We start from the raw sequence: 24,572 nt of genomic DNA on the forward strand, positions 1-24,572 counted from the left end.
TGAAGACTGTGGTCTTTGATCTTCATCAGTAAGTGCTTCAAGTCCTCTTCACTTTCAGCAAGCAAAGTTGTGTCATCTGCATAACACAGGTTGTTCATGAGTCTTCCTCCAATCCTAATGCCCCGTTCTTCTCCATATAATCCAGCTTCTCGGATTATTTGCTCAGCATACAGGTTGAATAGGTATGATGAAAGGATACAACCTTGATGCACACCTTTCCTGAATCAGCTGAAACCTGTCCGCCATGGGTTACCCTGCTGGTATCTGAATACCAGTGACATAGCTTCCAGCATCACAGCAACATGCAAGCCACCACAGTCTGACAAACTGACAGACACATGGGGTATCTCATTATTAAGGTCCCAGTAATGCCTATCAGCCGAGCCTGTTATTGTATTTTTCAAGAGTATAATTTTATTTTACCTACTCACTGACTTTCTGTCTGAAAAAATGTGGAAGTTGTTAGCTGCTGAAGCCCTCATTGGACCGGCGATCACAAAAAGAAAACACAGACTGCTGCTGCTGTGTGTATATGTGTGTAAATAAAATTTACATGTAGTGATAAAAAGCCTTTAGGTAAAAAATGATTGGATTGTTCTAAATCTCATCCTTAAATCTTGTAGGACTTTCTTTTTTCTGAATATAATATACCCAAAACCCATTGTTGTCGAGTCAATTCAGACTAATAGTGACCCTATAGGACAGAGTAGAACTGCCCCATAGGGTTTCCAAGGCTGTAAATCTTTATGGAAGCAGACTGCCACATCTTTCCCCTGCAGAGCGGCTGGTAGGTTCTAACCACTGACCTTTTGGTTAGTAGTCAAGTGCTTAACCACTTCACCACTAGGGCTCCTTTAATATGTGTATAATTTTATCTCACATTAAAGCTGCTAAACTAAATTCATGAAGAAAATAATCATTTATTTTAAATCAGGATTTTGAATTGATTTGAACAAGTTCAATCATGGCCAACAAAGCAAAACCAGAACAGGCCTGAATATAAAAAATTTGAGTGATCTGGAACCATAACTGGAATGGGAAGAATTATGGGTTAAAGCCCTAGAATGGGAGACTCAGAAGAGGTGTAGTGAGCTCTTTCAGGAATCTGATGTGTGAGATTGGATTATTGCCAGGACTAAGAGTGACACATATTCAAAGCAGCATGGTCGGCTGCCATCTTTGAGCAGGGCACCACTGTTTCCAACTCTTCTCAAAATCCTATGGGCAAGAGATTTGGTTGCTATGCAACACTTACACTGCCCTTGTTTTCTAAGAGGGAGATTAAGTTTCCAGCAGGGCTTCAAGCTGTAATTTGTCCCTTTCTGGTTATGATTCCAGTTCATGAGTCTGTTCCAGTGTTGCTTCCTCAGCCATGATTGAACCGGGAAGAACCGGTTCAAAGCGCTGTTTTAAATCTACATGCTAAGCTGCCAGAACAAGCAAAATTTGATCCAGGCAGCATGCAGGTATACTTTCATAAACTGACTAATGTAATTTTAGATAGTTTATTAAAAACAGATTTTGAGTAGGTGTTCAAAAATCTGGATAATTCCTTTCATAACATTCCAACATTTGTGTGGCTTGTCTTAGTTATTTAAGACAGAACTACAAACATTCCATTTTTATTTTACTTATAATAAGTACTTTTAGCCATTCTGGTCAGTTCACGAGGGTTTTTTTTTTTTTGATGAGGGGGAGGAGAGAGATGGGGCGCTTTTAAAAGGCTATTTTTATTTAACAAATAAACATGAACCAGACACTGTTCTATTATTAATATTAATTTAATTTAATATTAATTTAATTAATTAATATTAATTAATAATTAATTTAATATTAATTATTAATATTCTATAAATATTAACTCATATGATCCTCATAACAATCCTATGAGGCAGGTGTTGTTATTATCCCCATTTTACAGATGACAAAACTGAGGCACATAGGTTAAGTAGTAAGTGGTAGAACTGGGATTTGAACATCAGCAGTCTGGCTCTTAGCACACTATATTGCCCCTCAAAAACAATTCTAATAGTGTCAACCACATGTAGGGCCCAGTCTGAGTGCTAACGAATATACAAAGACTAATAATAATATTGCCCTGCTACTAATAATAATAGCTAACATTTTCTGACTTCTTACTAAGTCCCTATACTAAGGCCTTATCTACATTATCTCACTGAATCCTCAGAATGACCCTGTGAGGTTGGTACTATTATTATCTCTATTTTGCAGAACTGACAGATACTGAAGCACAGAGTGTACCTTATTCAGGGTCACACAGCTAAAAAGTAGCAGAGTAGAAATATGAGTCCATGCCGCCGGACTCCAAATTTCTCATCTTTAGTTGAAGAAAGCCATTGCTGCTCATAAAGATTTTACCATTAGAGAAGACAGAGTTATTATTGTCACAAAGGTAGAAAAAATGCTGTATTGTCAGCATATAAACATTCATAATTAAATTTAACTGCAGTTACAGTTATAAAGGTTGGTTTGTCTAACAGCTGACTGACTTAGCTGATTTGTTTCAGGATCATAGTAACTAAAAGTAAGAGGGTAGTTAATTTTAGTGGCAAGGAAGCCATCTCTGAGTTCCCAGTTTATAATAACCAGTTCCTCTCATTGTTACTTTACTTACCTAGAAGACAGACACCTTACAATGTTACATGATGTTCCTCCTCACCAGAGTGCATGCAGATATGTTAGATATCTGTCCTAAATATTATGGTATTCGTATTTATATATATTTTCTGATTCCTGTGAATGACTTGATTATTTCTAGAGTGTTAATGCCAAATTCACAGTAGCTCCGGCAAAGACCTACATGGGAACAGCCTGGACTGAGAGAAGTGTTTCCCAGTGGGCCACTTCCCTTGAGCAGTGATTCTCAAGGTATGGTCTGTCCTTGCAAAGGGCCTCCTGATAGCTGAGACTTGACCCAGAAATGGCGAGTCTTTCTTTGGATTCTTCTGGGCAAATAGCATATAATTCACAGACTTTCATTTTCACTTATGACTAGATATTGCTTACTGGTAACCTGTTAAATGAGTTCTGAAAGGTTACAAATTGAATAATCATAAAATAATGCATTCATAGAGTTTACTGAGTAATTCTGTACTCTTTCAAAAAGGCTGGTGTCCATGCAACCCCCGACAAATAGAGCCATGCTTCTACTGCACAAGCAAGCACAAGTGCAGATGGCTGGGATTCCCACAGTTTCAGGAGGAATACTACATTGACCCATCATCAGTACTTTTTTTAAATTACCTGTTGTTTTCAGTTGCTCTTCTTTTAAATTATGAATTATTTTTAGACTTCATCGCTATCAATTTTAGTTTGTTTTCAGTTGCTTGGTTCAGCCTATAGCGTGTAGTGATTCATACTTACCCACAATTTTCTAAGAATGATACTTTAAGGCATGTGTTATTTGTAGTGAAAATATGAATCATCCATACTTCAGTACTTATCGGGTAATATTCTATTGGTATCACCCAGTTATTTTCCATTGGGAACAGAGGAATAGATGGGCTAAGGGGTATTTTGGCCTGCCTTAGGGATCAAAAATGTTGAGACCCACTGCCTTAGATATAGATATGTGGTAAAAACAAAGAAATCTTATCCTTACTTGCTTATAAATGTGAAACAGTTTTATTGAGTGCTATTCCATGAAGAAGTCTAGAAGAAAAATTTACTTATGTTTCATGACTCATTTGTACTAATTAATAGTTCCTTTTGCTTTCATACTTAAGATTTTTTTGTAACAAAATTTTGCCACCCTCATTTTCTCAATCACCACCCCATTTTCTCAATCACTGCAATATACCACTGGTATATTTATAATTGAACTGGCTAGACTAGGGGGTTATTAATATAAATAGTCTTTAGGGTTTTAAAGATTCACTAATATAATCATTCAGTTCTGGACAAGATGGAGTACACACATTCCATTCTGTCCTTCCTGCTAATCACAACAAAAAACCCTGGACAAAATACATAAGTCACCTATCAGGAGATTCTAAAAGGTAGAGAAAAAAAGGTAGACTGACTAGGGACTTCAGTAACCTGGCCTCCCGTGTAACTTGGCCTAGGTGCTTAGAGAAGCCTGCAAACCTGGAAATGTCCATGGACAGAGAAAATATAGTCCTGAGAAAAGCCTGCTCTCTTTAGCCAAAGGACCAGGAAAAGGATGGCCCAAAAGAACAGAAACTTTTAATCATATCTGCCTTTTCTCAAGGTGAAAACCATGAAAACAGCCATGCCCCTCCACCACAACAGGCATAAAATGTCAGTTCGCTAAGAAAACCTGACAATCTTAAATGTGTATGCACCAAACAAAAAAATACATGAAGCAAAACCCAACAGAGCTAAAAGGAGAAATTGACAAATCTACAATTATAGTTGGGGACTTCAACACCCCTCTCTCAGTAATCGAAAGAACCACTAAACAAAAAGTCATCAAGAATATAGAAGTACTGGATGATACTGTTCACTATTAGTATCTAATTGGCACCCAGCAACAGCAGAATACACATTCTTTTCAAGCATGCATGGGACATTCATCAAGATGGACCATATCTTGAGTCATAAAACAAACCTTAACAATTAAAAAAAAAACCTGAAATCATAAAAGGATGTTCTCTGATTGTAATGGAATCAACTAGAAATCAATAACAAAAAAGATAACAGGCAAATCTCCAACCACTTGAAAATTAAACAACACATTTCTAAATAATCCATGGATAAAAGAAGTCTCAAGGGAAATTGAACTTAATGAAAATGATACGCAGCATATGCTTAGAAGAAAATTTATAGTACTGACTCCTTATATCAGAAAAGAAATCTCAAATCAATAATCTGAACTCCTACTCAAGAAATTAAAACAACAACAAAAAGCGTAGAGATAGAATTAATAAAGATAAGAGCAGATATTAATGAAATAGAAACAGAAAAACAATAGAGAAAATTAATCAAGCCAAAGCCTGGTTTTTTTTTGAAAAATCAAGGAAAAAAAAAGTATAAACCTCTAGCAAGACTGACAAAGAAAAAAAGTTTGAAGACTCAAATTACCAGTCTCAGGAGTGAAAGAGGAGATATCACTGCAAACCCCACAGACATTAAAAAATATAAAGAAATACTATGAACAACTCTATGCTTGTAGGTCTGACAGTTTAGATAAAATGAACTAATTCCTGAAAAAGTACAAACTACCAAAACAAAGTAAATAATGTGGACAGTCCTATCCCTATTTTTTGGTTTGGTTTTTTCCCTGTTAAGGAGCCCTGATGGTATAGTGGTTAAGAGCTTGGCTGCTAACCAAAAGGCCGGCAGTTCGAAGCCACCAGCCGCTCCTTGGAAACCCTATGGGGCAGTTCTACTCTGTCCTTTACGGTCATTACAAGTTGGAATTGACTGGATGGCAATGGGTTTGGTTTTGTTTGTTTGTTTGTTTGTTTATCCCTGTGAAAGAGCCCTTGTGATGCAGTGATTAAGTTCTCTGCTGCTAACCAAAAGGTCGGCAGTTTGAACCCTCTAGCCCCATCAGCGAAAGAAAGATGTGACAGTTGGCGTCTATAAAGATTACAGCCTTGGAAACCCTATGGGGCAGTTCTACTTTGTCCTATAGGGTTGCTATGAGTTGGAATCCACTCAACGGCAGTGAGTTTGGTTTTTGTTTTTTTTTTTTTGGTTATCCTGATAAAAGAAATTTAACTAACCACTGAAAGACTTCTGAAAATAAATATACAAATAATGAAAACCAGAAATAAACCCACAGCACCAGTACTTCTGTATTGGTTGTGTGTAGGAATAACTCATTTTGCTTTTTTTATTATTATGTTCTATGATGCTTTAAAGGTGTTGGAAGCCTCTAAAAGATTTGATGTATAAGACTTAAGAGACTTAATAGAATTCTTAAGAGTAACTAAATTTATAAATTTTATTAATTGTGAAAATATTGTTTGAGTGTTTAGAAATCTGTTTCATCAATTTTTAAATTTAATAAATTGAGTATTAAACAAACAAAAAAAGATTCATTAATACACCCTCACTTTTCAGAGAGATTTCTGCCCACACTATGAAACAGATTATTGGTAAACTGAAGCCAGTCCTTTCAGTTTCACGTTTGAACAAATGTTTGGTCTCGTTCTCCTAGTTCCTAGTTAGATAATGACTGCCAGGAAACAAAACACAAAATCTGGCTTAATTAGTGAGGCACCATGCAAAACAGGACACTGAAAAATTGAATTAGGAATTTATGAAGTTTAAATTTATTGGCTTTAAATCTTATTAAGGATCCCTGGTGGCACAGTGGTTAAAGCAACCAACTGCTAACCAAAAGGTCGGCAGTTCGAAACCACCAGCGGCTCTATTAAATTTAAATTTGTTAACTTTAAATCTTATTACAAATTCTTTTTTGCCTTTAGGAAAAAGATAAGTAAAATAAAAATTCTAATGGGGGACCATTGGCTTGGTTAGTAAGGTCAATAATTATGAACTATTTGGGGACCTACCTGCCTTTAGTAGTTTGGTCTGAGAGAATAAAGAAGTACCATTCTCTTTCATGATGTAGACCTGTGTCCCCCAGCTCTATGGCCTCAGAAAACTTCCTCAAATTTTGTAGGCCATAGGCCTTTTTTGCTCCCTAATCACCCTAACCATACATTCCCTCTTCACCATAACTCAGTTAATTGAGCATCTCAAGTTTAATAAAACTCCAGGTAGAATTATCTTACCACTAGAACTCTTTCAAGCCTGTTCTGATTGAAGGGCCGTAACCTGTACCAAATTATTTTCTTCACCCAACTCCTAAAATATATCACCCCTTGATGGATTCATTGTTGTTGTTAGGTGCCATCAATTCGGTTCTGACTCATGGCGACCCTACATACAACAAAAAGAAACACTGCCCAGACCTGTGCCATCCTCACAATATTTGCTATGTCTGAGCCTGTTGTTGCAGCCACTGTGTTAGTCCATCTCATTGAGGGTCTTCCTCTTTTTCACTGACCCTCTACTTTACCAAGCATGATGTCCTTCTCCATGGACTGGTCTCTCCTGATAACATGTCCAAAGTACCTGAGACAAAGTCTCGCCATTGTTTCTTCTAAGGGGCATTCTGGCTGTACTTCTACCAAGACAGATTTGTTCACTCTTCTGGCAGTCCATGGTGTATTCAATATTCTTCGCCAGCACTATAATTCAAAGACATCAATTCTTCTTCAGACTTCCTTATTCATTGTCCAGCTTTCACATGCATATGAGGCAATTGAAAATATGGCTTGGGTCAGGCGCACCTTAGTCTTCAAAGTGACATCTTTGCTTTTTAACACTTTAAAGAGGTCTTTTGCTGCAGATTTGCCCAGTGCAGTACATCATTTGATTTCTTGTCTGCTGCTTCCATGGGTGTTGATTGTGGATCCGAGTAAAATGAAATCCTTGACAACTTCAGTATTTTCTCCATTTATCAAGATGTTGTTTATTGTTCCTGTTGTGAAGATTTTTGTTTTCTCTGTGTTGAGGTGTAATCCATACTGAAGGCTGTAGTCTTTGGTCTTCATAAGTAAGTGTTTCAAGTCCTCTTCACTTTCAGCAAGAAAGGTTGTGTCATCTGCATACCGTAGGCATAAACCTAATGATTTGCTACATATACCCAAATCTTATCCAAAGTTATCCTCTTAATAAACTATTTGTCTAGGTCTCTTGACTGTGTGCTTACATGGGAATGAAGTGGATTTAAGGCACAACTATTGACTACTGTTACATTCTAGTTTCTTGAAGCTAAATTGTCCAAGAACAATGTTAAACTGTTTGCAGCCTTCATGAACTTTTCATTGGCTTTTGACTGTTGACAGCACCTGGCAGTGGGCCAAAGTGCATGAGCTCAACTTAGAGTCTCAGTTCTAAATGATATTGCTGAATCTGTTTCTTAATATCTACAAATATCAGGGTAAGTCAGGAACTGTATCCTAATTGACTTGAATCCAAAACAGCCTGGAATAGTATGAAAAAGAACAGTGTTTCAACCCCAATTTTTTTTATATGCAACTGATTTGTGATTAACTGTATGCAAACTTTCTTGCCATAGTAAACAAGAGAATAAGTTATCTTCTCATGGTTTCATTTATTATCATAAATCTGGAGTGGCTTCAAGAGACAATGGTTCTTGTATCTAACTGCCTCCAGGAAAAAAAGGCTCAACATTAAAGAAAGGAATTGTGTTTTCTATCATTCAGATGACTGCGAATAATGTTGTAGTTATAGAATATGAGCTTTAAGTCAGCTGTATGAACTTAGATACATTTCTGAACCTCAGTTTCTCATCAGTAAAAAGAGGATAATAATACCTACCTCATCCTGTTATTTCGGAGTTAGATCACACACAGTATATAAAGTTCTTACCACTGTGCTAGGCACATAGTAACTATTCTTAACTTTATATAGAAAAAAAATTAATTTATCTACATGGAAGGAAATTTCTATCCTGATGAGCAAATCAGGAAGCCTCCTAGGACTACAAAATATGTTCCTTTAGGCATTAATGAGTGTATCAGTTAGGGTTCAATCAGGCAAACAGAACAGCTAAGTGATATGGAATAAAGGACTTGACCTTACCGAATTGAGAAGCTGGTGAAGATGCCTCAGCAGAGCCAGCAGTCAGGAAGAAAAGCTGGACATAAGTGGGAGCAATCAAGGCAAACTAGAACCCCTGAGCACAAACTGGAACACTGCCTCCAGCTTCAACAGCAAAGCTGGTACCCTTCACTATGAAGATTCCTAGGCTCCTGGTCTAGGACTCAGAGAAGCTGAAAGACATGATCTGGTGGGAGCTGGAGGAGTTGTAGCCACACCAACAAAGTGAGCCAGCAGAAAAGTGGCCATGTTTATGAACTGCGCAGGTGCAGAGCTTGACACACTACGCTGCTTCACTTGTGTCCTCCAAAATTCACACAAATTTATCCTGTGGGACCGTACAGGGAAGAGAATTCTGAGATATGTAGTTCCACCTTAGCTAAGTTGACGCAATAGGAAACTACCACATTGAGGTCTCCTTCTCTGTAGCCACTGTAGGTACATACCTGGTAAAACCTGCTTTGAAATTTTCTCTAGTGCCAGTACATACAAGGATCAGTGCTAAAGTAAAAAATTCTAAATCATCATAAATCTGCAGTGAACTCAAGACTACAGTCCACCTCTACTAATTTAATTTTCCAAAGCATATATTGTAAAATATAGCTTCAAATTGTCTTTTATCCATCTTCAATCAAGAGCTTGAGTAATAATTTGGATAAAATGTCTAATTTACCTAAGGAGAATTTCCACTTCCTAAAACACATCAGACAATTCTTTAGAAAACAAATTGTTTATATACTCTGTTTACAGAGGTAGATCACCAGGAGGCCTATACACCTAGAACATGTTATCTTAGCCAGTTGTTAATCCTTTTCATTTTGTTGCATTTTAACATTATGTCCTCAATTTTTATCAAAGGTTGTTATGAGAATGAGCCATATGAAATCCACTTCTTTATTTGCTATAAAAATATTTTTGAGGATATTGTGCTTTCTATTCCCTTGTGTTCCCCATATATATTTTTTAATTGAGTGAAAGCATTGGCTCCCCGTGGTGACTATGTAAAGTATCCGATAGGTACAGTGTCTGGCACTGCAGTGGCACTCAAATATTATTAGCATCTTTCCTCCAACCCTACTACCAAAATATCCTCACCAGTGAGCTGAGAACAACCCAAACCTAATCTGGGTGCATTTGAGGCAACCAGTACTGGAGAAGTGGCAGCAAACATAAGGCCCTCCAGAAATCTAATTTTTCATATCTGAGCTTGCATAAATTGCTTTCTTTCTCTTGTGCAGTTTCCTCGTTTACAAGATGAGCACAGCACTACAGAGAGAACTATGAAAAAGACTGTCTAAATTGACAGCGTAATGAGAGTTTGATTCCTGCTGCAACCACAGAATTTTTTTAAACATCTTCATATCAAGTTTTTTTCCCCCTTCTGTTAGATAAAACTGATTTTTCATTTTTAGTCTTAAAATCATGTCATAGTAGTAGGTTCAGTATGGAAGAGGAGTAGGATTCATATTTCTCAATTATTTTATTAGAAAATGAGTTACATATGGTGACATAAAACATCCTAAACTTTTATTTTTATCTACTCTTTAAAAAGTATTTCTTTTTAAAAATAATAATAATGATCTCTTGATCAAGAAAACCCCAGTGAAATTAGCAGATGTGGAAAATTTGAAGTAGTCTTGGAGAACTTGTCTATTATATAAGAGCAAATATCTCAGAATAAGAACTTGATTTAAACATACTCTTAGCCATAAAGATAATTTAGATAAAAGTAAGCATTCTGGGGACTAATTACAGTGATATAGCAAGAATTCCATGATGAGAAAATATGTCCACTCTATTACAGTAACAAACCTACAAAAATGGTAACTAAATAAGCCATTTTATTTCAGATTCTTTTCAAAATAAAATCATTAAGTCAATAGCCCACCCCTCAGTGACCCACACACACATAAATGGTCGGTAACTACTTGATTCATGCTTTCAACAGATAATTGTATGCCAAGTACTGGGTAGGAGCTGAGGATAAAGTGGTGAGCTAAGCAGATGGTTTCTGCCTTTGAAGAAATTAATGTGGTAGTTAAAAGTCACATCTTGAGAAAAGTGAACCAAGTAATTTTAAGGCATTGCATAATAATCAGCAGTGTATCAGGTGAAAAATTGTATAACACAATGAATCAGCTCCAGGAGATTTCTCCTGTGCAAAGAATTAGTGGGGAGGCAGGCTTGCCTTATTGGATCACTGATTTCCTCATCAGTATTGATGGGGTTTTTAAATTGCACTGAGTTCAATTAACACTGTTAATAGTTTGGAATAAAATGTGATTGCAGTCCCATCCTTATCTACTTTAGCTGAGCCTTATAACCTTTCTGTACCTTAATTTCCATCTCATTTGCAAATTAAGATGTTAACATGAGCTTCCTCTCATGAAGATATTATGATAAATTTTTTAAACTCACAGAGCAATATAACTTGCTAATTAAAATCCACAAAAGCATGAAAATTAGAGATTCATAAAATGTTACTGATTTGAATTATCTCCATTAATATAAAATTGTTGTCCTTATTGATATCTTTCTGTTTTGTAGAATCTTTTCCACATTGCAGTTTACTTACATCACATGTCATGGGAGGTTTTCATAATTTTCATGGGCAGAAGCATTTTTTCTTTCACATGATTACTGTAACTATGGAATACTTACTTGGGAGACAATATTATATGTAGTGGTTAGGAGTGCAAGCATTGGGGTCGATAAACTGTGTCTGAGTTTTGAGTTTTGAGTTTATTGTAAGGATTAAGATTGATTACATATGAAAGGTGCCTAGCATGTAATAAGCTCTAGTGGTGCAGTGGAGCCCTGGTGGCGCAGTGATTAAGAACTCAGCTGCTAACCAGAAGGTTGGCAGTTCAAATCCACCAGCTGCTCCTTGGAAACCCTGTGGGGCAGTTCTACTCTGTCCTGTAGGGTCACTATGATTGAGTCGGAATCGACTCCATGACAGCGGGTTTGGTTTTTTGGGTTTGGGTTGTTGCTGTTAAGTCAGTTCTGACTCAAGGTGACCCTGTGCACTACAGAACGAGACACTGCACAGTCTTGCATCATCTTCATTATTGTTGGTAATCAGACAGTGTTCTGTTGTGATCCATAAGGATTTCATTGGCTAATCTTCAGAAGCAGATCACCAGATCTTTCTTCGTAGTCTTAGTCTTTCTTAACCAACCAACCAGTTACCGTTTAGTCCATTCCGACTCATAATGACCCCATGTGTGCAGAGTAGAACTGCTCCATAAGGTTTTCAAGGCCGTTAACCCTTCAGAAGCAGATCACCAGGCCTTTCTTCTAAAGTGCCTCTGGGTGAGTTTAAACTGCCAATCTTTTGGTTAATAGTCGAGCGCTTAACCATTTGCGCCACCCAGGGACTACTTAGTCAGTGTTAGCCCTCAGTAAATGATAATTATTATGATCTAAGGATGACAGTTCTATTTCCTAAGGACAGTGATTCATGTGTCTCTTCCCAAATATTCACCAATCATCCTCCTCCTTCCTACCTTACACTCCATAGGGAAAAAGGGGAATCACCTTATGGGATCCTGTATGAGATTCAGTCACCTCTTTTGTTCAGAATCTGCTACACATGATTCTGCTACGCATTCTTTTCATGAAACATTGACTCTGCCCAACCTAATTAGTTTTACTGGCTTTCTCTAGATTCCCCCCAATTACTGTCTTTTTGTTCTAATTTGACTGCTAACTTAGTAGTTTATATTTAAAAGCATGCTTATTTTTGAGTGAATATGGAACCACTTTCAGTCAATAAAAATTCAGGTTAACTTTCCTAACAGAACTCCAGAGCTACCTCATAGCACTGTACTGAAAGACCTAGTGTGCATGCCTCATCCCTCACCTACTCAGCTCACTTTTTCTGTCATATACCAGAATGGGCAAGGCCACCATTAACAACAGACCCCCTCACCCACTCCCAGGACTCTCTGTGATGCTGAAAAGCCTTCTGATGACTGGAACGCACACTGGCATAATCATAAAAGGGGCATATTTTGAAATTCTGAGGCAAATTTGAATTTAATTATTGACTTGTTAAATTCTATGATGTTATTTCTTGTAAATGTAAGATTTCTTGACTTACTATTTAGTCCCATTTGCATCTTACCCCACTTGATCATATTTAGACTTTTTTTTTTGCCTGCATTCAATAATTACAGAGTAAGAGAAAATACTTTTCTTTGTGAAATATTTAAATCTCTAAGATTTTTGTTTATTTTAAAAAATTAACTATGTGGCAGTAGCTATCATTTATCCCAAGTGTTGCAAATCGCTAAGTACCTTCTTTTCTTACATATAAGAAATAAGCTATTTGTTTTACTAGTCACTGAAGAAATCTTAGAACTTTGCAGAAAATTACAGTAAGAGGAAGTTGCTATATTGCAACGAGAGAGTATTTTGATTGCAAATTTTTCCATAAGTATGGCAATTTGCAACATGAGAAGAATTTAATAGTAGCTGAGCTTTCAAAAATGTAACACAAGAAACTGTCATTTTAATTTTCTTCCACAATTAAAATAAGTGCTTCTGAAATTTTCAGGATAAGAATGACCCAAATTACCCTCCCCCACACTTCCTCATACAGAATAGGGAGGAACGAAGTTTGAACAGAACATCTGTGGACAAAATGAAAGAAAAATGGTCTTTTCAAGCAAATGACTGATAAAGGGATCTTTTATAGCCAAACAGAATACTATTGCATGCATCACCATGGTTAAGAAGAGGATCAACAGTACTTTCATAATGGCCTTTTATTTTAGCACATTCTATTTTTAGAGATAGAATTATGATTTCAACATATCCATTCATAATTCATCATATAATTATTTGCATAAATATCTTTTGACACAGAATTAATGTACTTCTGTCAGCCACATCTTGAATTTCAATTTAAACTGTTAAGTATACAACAATAATAAGTAATGCTAAAGGAGACTGAATAAAAAGGAATTTTTTTCTTGTCTACCAAGATAATGGCCCACGAAAGGACAGAATGTTCAGTAATGCATTGTACATTGATTACTGGAGAAAAGATACCTGGCTTGTTTATATCTTCCCTCCCACCCCTCCCTTCAGGACTTCTTCGGGTTAAAACAGTCAGCTCATTAAGACTACATCCTGTGCTCTTTGCTGATGGTTGTTTAACATTCATTCACTCAAGCAATATTTATTGAGCACCTACTATATTCTAGGCAGAGCATAAAACAGTGCATAAAACAGACAAAATTCCATTCTTTCATGGAGTTCATATTTGGAGGGAAGGTCAGATAAATAAACAAGAAATATAAGTACTTTAGATAATGCTAAGTGCTAAGGAGAGAAATAAAGCCGGGAAGGAGAATAGAAAGTATTGAGGGCAATAGGGATAACAATCATAGATAGGGAAGCCTGGGAAGAACTTACTAAGCCATAACAATATCTGGGAACATTTCGAACAGAGGGAAGAGCAAGGATAAAGGCCCTGAGAGGGGACCATACTTGGCATGTTCTAGAAACAGCAAGTGTGGCTGGAGCAAGATTAACAAGGGGGAGAGCAATAGGCACAAGTAACAGGGGTTCAGGTCATGTGGGGCCTTCAAGGTCATTGAAAGGATTTGGGCATTTATTCAGAGTGAAATGAGAAGCCATTGGAGGGTTTTGAGTAGAGGAATGACATGGTTCAAATTATATTTTAACAGGATCACTCTGGCTGCTGTATTAAAAATAGAAAGAGTAAGAGCAGAAGCAGGGACACCAGTAAGATGGCATGTCAGTAATCCAGGTGAAAGATGATGGTGACTTAGACCAGGTTGGTAGTAGTAGCGATGGTGAGAAAAACTCATATTCTAAATATATTTTGAAGACAGCAGATATGACTTGTTGATTGATTGGCTGTGGGGTGTAAGAAAAAGCGAAGAGTTAAGGTTGACTCCAAGATTTTGGATCTGAGCTATTTGGGAAAAAAACAGAATTGTCATTTACTAAGGTATAGAAGACTAGGAGAGGAGCAGATCTGACTGGTGGGTGGTAGATATCATGAACTCAGTTTTGTACATATTAAATATATATATTGAGTTAGGCAGCCTGTAGCTCAGCTAAGAACTTCAGGCTAGCAATATGAATTCAGAAGTTGCTGGAGACCAGTTTGTAAAATATTCTTAGAAAGTTCAAAGGACTTTCACTCAGATGTGCACTACAATGAACAGAAAGTGCTAGTGAGGGCATTAGAAGGATTTTAATGAATGATTGTTGTTGTTGTTAGGTGCCATCGAGTCAGTTCCGACTCATAGCGACCCTATGTACCACAGAACGAAACACTGCCTGCTCCTGCGCCATGCTCACAATCATTGTTATGCTTGAGCCCGTTGTTGCAGCCACTGTGTCAGTCCATCTCGTTGAGGGTCTTCCTCTTTTTCGATGACCCTGTACTTTACCAAGCATGATGTTCTTCTCCAGGGACTGATCCCTCCTGACAACATGTCCAAAGTATGTAAGATGTAATATCGCCATCCTTGCTTCTAAGGAGCGTTCTGGCTGTACTTCTTCTAAGACAAATTTGTTCATTCTTTTGGCAGTCCATGGTATATTCAGTATTCTTTGCCAACACCACAATTCAAAGGCGTCATTTCTTCTTCGGTCTTCCTTATTCATTGTCCAGCTTTCGCATGCATATGATGCAATTGAAAATACCATGGCTTGGGTCAGGCACACGTTAGTCTTCATGGTAACATCTTTGCTTTTCAACACTTTAAAGAGGTCTTTTGCAGCAGATTTGCCCAGTGTAATGCGTCTTTTGATTTCTTGACTGCTGCTTCCATGGGTGTTGATCATGGATCCAAGTAAAATGAAATCATTGACAACTTCAATCTTTTCTCCATTTATCATGAATGATGCTTTAGGAAATAAGGTAAAAATACAGTTTTTAAGGGATACATAACAGATACTTACACATCTTTACAGATGCTTACAAAAGGAATCCATTTTTTGTTGTCAATAAGCATTATGACTTTATACTTTAGATTCTTACATAAACAAATATGAAAGATATGGTCATGGTCAAAAACAAAATCTGGTCTTCAAGGACCAGAAAAAGGAACAAAAATACACAGTGAGAAGTGGGAACTAAAGCCACATACCTCCTAGGCTCTGAGTCTAGAAAGAGGCAGTATAGCTGGGAGTCTACTCTAGTGGGTATCAGAGACCAAATGGATCCCAGCTATATCAGGAAACAAGGCTGACTCACTGAATGAAACCAGCTGGGAAGGCAATCAGAGCCTCCTCATCCATGAGTAAGAAAGTTGAGTATAGATACAACCGCTGACGAGAGCTAAGACTTACATAAAGCTATATTCCTGAGTGTCAACAGGGAACAAAGACAGATGTATACTCAGAACCATAGGCCAAGCCTCTCCTATTTCGACTGCCTGGATAGGATAGGAACCTGTGCCACCATTAAAAGACCTTGTTAATGTCTGAGGGTCACCAAAGAATAAGGACAGGAGACATCCTCCCTTAGACTGGGAGGAATGAGTGCAAAAAAGAAATTTTCTTTCAGGAAGGTCCTTGCATTCAAGCTCAAATTTTAAAACATCTAAAGAAAATTAATGCTTAAAAAAAAGCCAGTAAACTCAGCAATCATATGATTTTTCCATCAGTATATGGGAAATCCACAAAAGCCCTTAAAATAAATTTTGAAATAAAAACAGAAGATCATGAACAGTGAATATTCAAAAGAACCAATACAAATTAAACATCCTAGAAATGTAAAATATGGGCAGTAACATGAACACTTTATAGATAAGATAAACTTTAGACTGGATACAATCAATCAAAGAGAGAATTAGGAAACCGTAAGACAATTGAATGAATTTTAAAGAGCATTGCAGAAATATGAAGGGATAAAAATTATGAAAAACAGATGAATAATAAATTCAGAGATGCCAACATGACCAGAGTAAAAAAAAAAAAGGACTAGCAGAGAAGACTATTCAAAGAGATAATGCCTGAGAATTTTAAGAATTAAAGATATAACTCCTTCAAGTATAACACAATGAATGCTAAATAGAATAAATTAAAATAAATTATAATCTATACACATCACAGTGAAACTACAGAATATCAAGGAGAAAGAGAAAAATATTTTAAAAGCCACAGAGAGAAAATACAGATTACAACAAATAAGTGACAGAGTAGCTACAGACACCTTAATAGCAATAGATGCCAGAAGAAAATAAATATATTCAAAATGCTAAGGGAAAATTATTTTCAACTCAGAATTCTATACCCAGCTAAGCTATTACTTAAGAGAAAAGTAAAAATATGTTTTCAAACATACAAAAACTAAAAGAGCTTGTGACTCACAGACCACTATGAAAGAACTTCTAAAGGATATACTCTAGCATGAACCCTGAAGAAGGATGATCTGAAGCTAATAAGAAAAATACAGAAATAAAACATGTTATGAATTTTCACTCTCATGAGAAAAACTTCATCATCATGAATGCAAAGTGTCCAGGTCTCCTTTTTATTTTTTTAAAGTTCTCCATAGTACCACATATGATCTACTGTGTTATCTATTATAGTTGTGTGTCTATTTTTAATGTCTTTCTCTTATTAAATTTGGCATAATATCCTTATAAACTGAAAAAAATGCTACTAATTAAATTTCTGTCACTCAGAATGAATCATTTCATGAGTTCTACTAGAAAAGACTACATGGGATCATAAATTTGCACCTCAGGGGTGCTTAATAACACTATTGCTGGTAACAGGAAATCTTCACTGTCAGGAGCTTATTTATGTTTATGACTAACGAACAGTTTCTAATATAAATTTGTAAGGGATCTTTTGAACACCAGGCTCTTTCTGAGGTCCCCAAGACCACCCACATGTTCGTTGATTGACTAGAAAGACTCACAGGGCAAAACAGATAGTTGTACTCATGGCTTAGATTTATTACAGGGACACAGCAACGATGTACAGCCAGATCAGTAAGGGAAAAAGACACTGGTGGAATCTGGAGAAATTCGTGTTCAGCCTTCCTGTGCTGCCTCCCTCCTGTGATGGACCACACAGAGCGCACTCTCCTCCTAGCAGCAAAAATGCACTCACGTGTGTGGTATTTCTGTCCAGGAAAGCCCATTAGAGACTTAGTGCCTAAGGTTTTTGTTGGGAATTTTGGTCACGCGGGCACTCTCTGCCTTGCAGTTATTAAAAGTCTAGACTTCCAGAAGGAAAACAGACGTTCAGTGCCCCAAGTGGGCAGAACAGTCTTATTGCTTAGGGAGTGTTTCAGATCAGTGTAGGGAATTGTTTACCAGCCAAGTTCCCAGATGCTAGCCAAGGGCCAACCTTGCAGCAAGCAGGCTCTTCTAAGACAGCAACCTCAGGCCCGCTATATTAACTCTTCTGCACAGAGACCTATACCTTAACTGTAGTTTTAATTATTTTCCCCATTACTTTCAAAAACTTATGATTCAGTTAACTTTTTTTTATTTTAGAAAACGTCAATTCACTTGGAAAAAATAATGAAATTTCTCTTAAGAGTACTCCATTGTAATATTTACAGTATTTACAAAAGACATATGAGTCTTCACTTATTTTGGTGATGGATAAATCTGTATTGAGTGCTTAGGAGTTCACAAGTTTCAACAGTGTGTACACTGATTATACTCTACAATCGAGGTCTTTATGAGAATATATTTATGGGGAAAGCAAAGATAATCTTGTTAAAAAGAAAACCTGGAGAGCATAAAGTATGTTTCTGTGTAGATTTTAAGTAGACCTTCAGGTTCTAAGGAATAGCATGCAAAAACATAGGAGGCACATTATGTAACCCAATTCTTCCAAGCTGTCTGTTATCCATGTAGATTCCTGAAAACAAACCACCCCCATCTTTTTCAGTTTTAAAAATAATGAACTTTAAAACTATAATGATTACTTGTGGAAGCACAAAAGGAAGACAGAAAAAAATCTGTAATTTTACAACCAAATAAGAGAAAATAACTGTATGTAAATTAACTATATTTAAGCACACTAGCCTGAGTTATTATTTCAGTTATTATTTTGAAGCAAAGTACACCCAAGAAAATCAACACGGCATACTGGGTTTCATCTTTTATGCTTTCTCAAAAATTGATTGTGAATTTCTGTAGCCATGGATGCCACAAAGTTTGGTGTGTGTGTGTATATATGGTGAAAATATATATATAAACACACACACATATTTATATTGCTTCGACACTTGGGTATCTGTTTCTGCATTGCACTGTATATCAGCAAATTATCTGGCCCTTATCCTTAGGACTGGTAAGCCAAAAAAAAAAACAAAAAAAACTCATTGCTGTCGAGTCAATTCTGACTCATGGTGACCCTACAGGACAGAGTAGAACTACCCCATAGGGTTTCCAAGGAGCAGCTGGTGGATTTGAACTGCCGATCTTTTGGTTTGCAGCCAAATGCTTAACCACTGTGCCACCAGGGCTCTCATCTATATTATATTCATGGGAATTATGTAAATCATATATAGGACAAGAAAATGGTTATATAAGTAGAATGTTATTTTGTGTTTAAAGATACTAAAGAAAATTTGTCACAAAATATGAATTTATCAAATGAAACTGGGACCAGTGAATTTTATGTAAACAAAATCCAGTTGCCTATTACAGTCAATACAGTTGTTTTTCTTAAGATCTATTAAGCTGTTTTGGTACTTGTTGCTAGATGCCATCGAGTTGATTTTGACTCATATCGACCCCATTTGACAAAGTAGAACTGCTCCATAGGGTTTTCTTGGCTGTAATCTTCATGGGAGCAGTCTGCTTTCACCCACAAAGCTGCTGGGTGGGATTGAACTGCGAACCTTTCAGTTAGCAGCTGAGTGCTTAACTGTTAGATATGGAGTAACCAGGATGGCTGTTTAGCTTGGCAGCTATGATGCAGGGAATGTGATTCAAGGAATAATTATAATGAAGTCTGATGGAAACCAAGCCCTGTAAGGAGGAAAATGTAGGCACAAAACAGTGATAGGGTCAATGAATCGGATGCCTCAGTTAAGCTTTATTTTAATTGACAGCATGGGGGTATTGGACCATGTAAACCGGAGGTATTGGAGGCAGGGGTTAGAGTGTGCTTGAGATATCTAACATGTGGTCTCAGAGGTGGGTAGCTGAGGGTTGAAGAGGTAAAGATTATTGGAGATGAGGTACTAAGAAGCCAAGGCACTGACATCATCTATGTGAAGATTAGATGACAAAGGTAGGGGTGAGGAGAAAATATTGATCCAAGTGCTGAAGTATTTAATGACTGCGAGGGAGTTTCCAGATGAGTAGGCGACAGTGGTTGTGTAATATTATGCATTCGAAAGGAACAAGGGATAGTCATATTTGCCTGCCTACTTAAGAAGATTTTTGTGACAACCAAATGAAATATTGTCTGAGAAAGCACTCTAACCCCCTAAAACAGATACAAAGTAGTGCCATGCATATAATTAAGAGCCCTTAGTTTCACTGATGCTTTGTGTCCCTATTTCGTTGCCTATAAAATAAGGATTAAGATAGTATCCTCTCCTGCTTCACAGAGAGATTAGAAAGTTAAGTGAGATGATGTATATAAATTTGTTTTTAGGCTTTAGAAAGAAAGAACTTTCTCTGACGGGGGTTTCTAGAGTCATTGTCCAGCTTTTGAGAACTTTGTGCAGCATGCTGGCACTCTGGATGGCACCCTGAGTATCAGATAACGGTCTTCTCTATGTTTGATTTCAGACATTTCAGCAGTCTTCTCTGCAGCACAAATCAAAGAAGAAAAGCAAAGGTAAGAAAAGGAAATAAAACGTTTACCTGCTATTTTGCACTATGATAACCACCAGCACACTTCAGCCAGTGTGGTCTGGAAGAGCACAACCCTGTAGTACAAGAACTCCCAAGACTAGCTTCTCCTTCAGCTCAATTATGATACAAGGTACCTTTTACAATAAATAGTCTCAACAGGTTTTGAGACTGGGATTACATATTTCTGATTAAATTGTGTGTCGCTTATGTGGTGTAAGAGGTATTAAAGATTTCCATATTTTTCTTTTCTGATACAATGTGAAAATGAGAATTGTTGAAGTTAAGTACACAAACTTATTTTTGTGATTTATAGATTAATCTTCTAACTTCATACCTTGTGCAAAACTTAAAGAACATTTTCATTCACTGTTATCTTTAGGTCCTATAGCAGGCAAGAGTAAAAGACGAATTTCTTGTAAAGATCTTGGCCGTGGTGACTGTGAGGGCTGGCTCTGGAAAAAGAAAGATGCTAAGAGTTATTTTTCACAGAAATGGAAGAAATATTGGTTTGTCCTAAAGGATGCATCCCTATATTGGTATATTAATGAAGAGGTAAGACATACACACATTTTCTTTTCTCATCCATTTTCTATCTTTAACTAAAAAACCCCACCATTTTGAGACTTAAAAATTACCTTAAGTCTAGCTCAGATACATCTGCTAGTTATTTTTCAGCCTTCCCTCTTAAAATGATTATATTTTGGGGCTCTTCAAAGACAATTTGTCTGAATTATTCTAATGTAGCAACATATCTGAAACACAAAGTATAGTAAAATTCCACATATCTAACCAAAAATACCAAGCTAATTCAAACAATAGCATAACCATAAGGAATACACATGGAAATTTGATATAGATTTTAAAATGTCTTCCTTTTATTCAAAGTTTCCATTTTTTTCCCTTGTTTTTTGGGAAGGAAGTCCTTTAGTAATTTAAGTAAATTAATATCACCTAAATTTATTTCAGTATTTCTTTAAAAAAAGAACTAGTAGACTAGTTTTGAGAAAATCTACAAGTATTCATTTTATTTGCCAAATTGAGGGTGGGGGGTTATATAATACATCTGGATTATTCTTATGATTTCCTATTTCATTTACGGTAAATCAGATTTATATCCAGAGCAATCGTCTCACAACCTATCACATATCACAGCAGACAAGCTAAGAGTATATCTTATTGATTGATATTCCCTCAACTCTGCATTTGCTTTGATTCTTCGCCATAGCCATCTATCAGTTAACTTCATTAGTTTTTTTTAAAATAATAATAATAATAATTTCTGTCATTACTTGTTTTATCTAAAAGTGTAGATGGGTTCACATAGTTTGCTGGCAGAATAGTCTTATACTAATATATTATGTTAAGGTATTTATCAATTTGCCTTTGAAGATTAATTTTTGAAATAAAATTTAACATTTTTATGCCTGTGATTGTAACATACACTATCTAGAGAATTTTATGTTCCCTAGACAGGCTGTTAAGAGTGGACTCAGGAATTATACCACCTGAGTTACTGTGCCTCAGTTTCCTCATCTGGAAAGATGGGGATAATGACAGTGCCTGTCTCACTGGGCTACATGTGAATAAATCAGTGCATCTAAAGCCCACTTAAAACAATGCCTGGCACATAGTATGTGCTCAATAAGTATATATTATCAGTAATATTTTTAACTTTGACTTATTTCATTTTAAAACTTGAATTAATATATTACTGTTTAATGTGGATGTCTATATTATCCATATAGAAAGATTTGGTTGTTTTTTGTACTGTTGATATTTTTTGTGGTAATCATACAATTTCCTAAAAATAAAAATCCTCTATTTCATAAAATGTGTCTTATTGTAGATATAATAAACAAACTATAATTTTACCTACATTTTCATAAAAAAACATGTTTATTAAATACTTTTTATATGCCAGTCAAGTAGTATCAAGGTATAGTATCACTATGTTTCTGTTTCTTGTAAGGTCACTTGTAGATTTGTTGCTTTATACTAGATTATATTCTATCTTTCAAAGTTTAAATGATGAAAAACCATCCACCCTTTTTATTGAACAGTAGCTAACTTTCAATCAGAGAATTATTGTTACCATGTGAGAGGTGAGTGAATAATTTCATCATATACCTTGCAGGAAATATCCTATTGTGACACTTTCTTTCTCTTTTTTTTTTTTTTTTTAGGAAAAATGTAAAAACAATCCTTATTACATCATTATGGGAAGATAATAACTACCCCAAAAATATTTAAAATTGTTCATAAAGATTAAGTTTTTAAATTGAAGACATCAAGCGTAACATAACATAGAAATCAAAGTTAGAAAAGGATTTGAAAATATTGTATTTGCCTCAAGATTGGAAGAAAAAATTCAAATATTGAGAAAGTTTAATATTGCTCTTTTTCATAACACATTCAATCACTATCAGTCATAAATTTTTATTAATTAGTTTTGCATAGAAGCTTAGCATTGCAAGAAGTCTTTTATTTTTTATTTATACACACACACAAACACATATACGTACATACACACACACACTAAAAAAATGAGATTATGCCCCCATCCACTACCTCAAAAAAATCTCTATTTTTTTTCTTCGAGGTAGTAGATGAAGGTATAATCTCATTTGAACTTGATTTATGAGGAGCCATAAACTGATATAGCATAAATCAAATAAAAGTTTAGGAAAGTCAAAGTCTGAACTTCATCTTGAGCATGAGAAAGGACACAATGATTAAAGGATTTAGCCAAAGATAGTCTTAGCTAGTTGGGATAACATGTATCTGATGTAAGATTTTAGATAGTTCTCCTATCTTGTTTTTCTCATCTAGCATTAGCAAGAGGAAGATTTATGCATTTCGTTTAAGTGTCTAAGCAAAAATAATATTATATATATATATATATATATATATATATATATATATATATAGCATATGTGCCCAAGTCGTATATTTGAAGATCAAATTGATCTCTTATTTCCTTTGTAAAATCTTGAATACATGAAATAATGATGATATCATTAAAAAAAATTATGTCATGTTTGATAAGAGATTTTTTTGGAGATGGAAGAGAAGTTGAGTTGGTAAGCATCTCCATATTTTAACATCTGAACATTAAAAATAATAGAATATTACAAGTTGTGGTAAATGTGGACTAAAGTGATTTTATATTTTATAAAAATTTATGCACTCTGAAGATAAAAATATTTACAAAACACTTTTACAGAATTTTCTGTCTTTGTTTTAACATAAAAATTTTAAGTTCTGTACATATTTTATAGGGTTCTAAGTGCTCAAAATATACCTTCAGTTTAATCAAATGTAATAGGTAAGAGTGGAATTCTAGTCTCTAAATGTCAAATTTAAGGAATTAAATGAACAGATTTATTAGCATAGATATTCGAGACATAGTGTATAGTATCTTCCACTTCAACCTTTGTATGTAATATTCTGAACAAGATTGTTGCCTCTTTAGGATGAAAAAGCAGAAGGTTTCATCAGTCTGCCTGAATTTAAAATTGATAGAGCCAGTGAATGCCGCAAGAAATAGTAAGTTCATTTTATTTGGGGAGGGGGAGAGAAGAGAATAGGAGGGTTGTTTTAATTTCTAGCTTTTAAATTACAGGATACTTGTCTAATGCTTTCAAATTGAGGTAAAGAGAAAGAAGTTTTGTGGGCAGAAAACTTACTGATTTCTACCATTATGGTAGAAGCATGATATATGTGAACTCAGTTTAGATGCTGAGGTAATTTTATCCATAAAAATTAATTTGGTTCTAACTTATTTCCCAATTTGAAATAAAATAAATGTTCTTTGGTTCCTTTTGCAGTGCATTCAAAGCCTGTCATCCTAAAATCAAAAGCTTTTACTTTGCTGCTGAACATCTTGATGATATGAACAGGTAAAGTTTTACTTAAATTTCAAAATATTTAGAAAGTCAGTTAGGCTTCGAATTCTAAGTTTTCCACATTGATGCTTAGAGAATAATGTCACTGAAGTTTCTAGATTGATCAGTTTAAAAATAAAATGAGCCCAGTCATAGCTACATGCGGCCATACCTAGTTTTAAAGAACAGCATTTAAAAAGTCAAACTTGTTGATTATTTGTCAAGTATATAAAAC

The 24,572-nt window shown here is 35.7% G+C and overlaps 1 protein-coding gene across 5 annotated transcripts in view; it reads left to right on the plus strand.

The window, feature by feature from the left end:
• The window catches only part of CNKSR2 (connector enhancer of kinase suppressor of Ras 2), a 281,133-nt gene that overhangs the window by 188,447 nt on the left and 68,114 nt on the right, over positions 1-24,572 (plus strand). For all 5 annotated transcript variants that reach the window (XM_004382841.1, XM_004382843.1, XM_004382842.1 and 2 more), the window contains 4 exons: positions 20,388-20,436; positions 20,833-21,005; positions 23,926-23,999; positions 24,281-24,352. In XM_004382841.1, coding sequence (XP_004382898.1) covers positions 20,388-20,436; positions 20,833-21,005; positions 23,926-23,999; positions 24,281-24,352 — 368 coding nt within the window. The remainder of the gene's footprint in view (positions 1-20,387; positions 20,437-20,832; positions 21,006-23,925; positions 24,000-24,280; positions 24,353-24,572) is intronic.

This window comes from Trichechus manatus, unplaced genomic scaffold, assembly GCF_000243295.1.
Source record: "Trichechus manatus latirostris isolate Lorelei unplaced genomic scaffold, TriManLat1.0 scaffold00100, whole genome shotgun sequence".
Taxonomy (NCBI): Eukaryota; Metazoa; Chordata; class Mammalia; order Sirenia; family Trichechidae; genus Trichechus; species Trichechus manatus.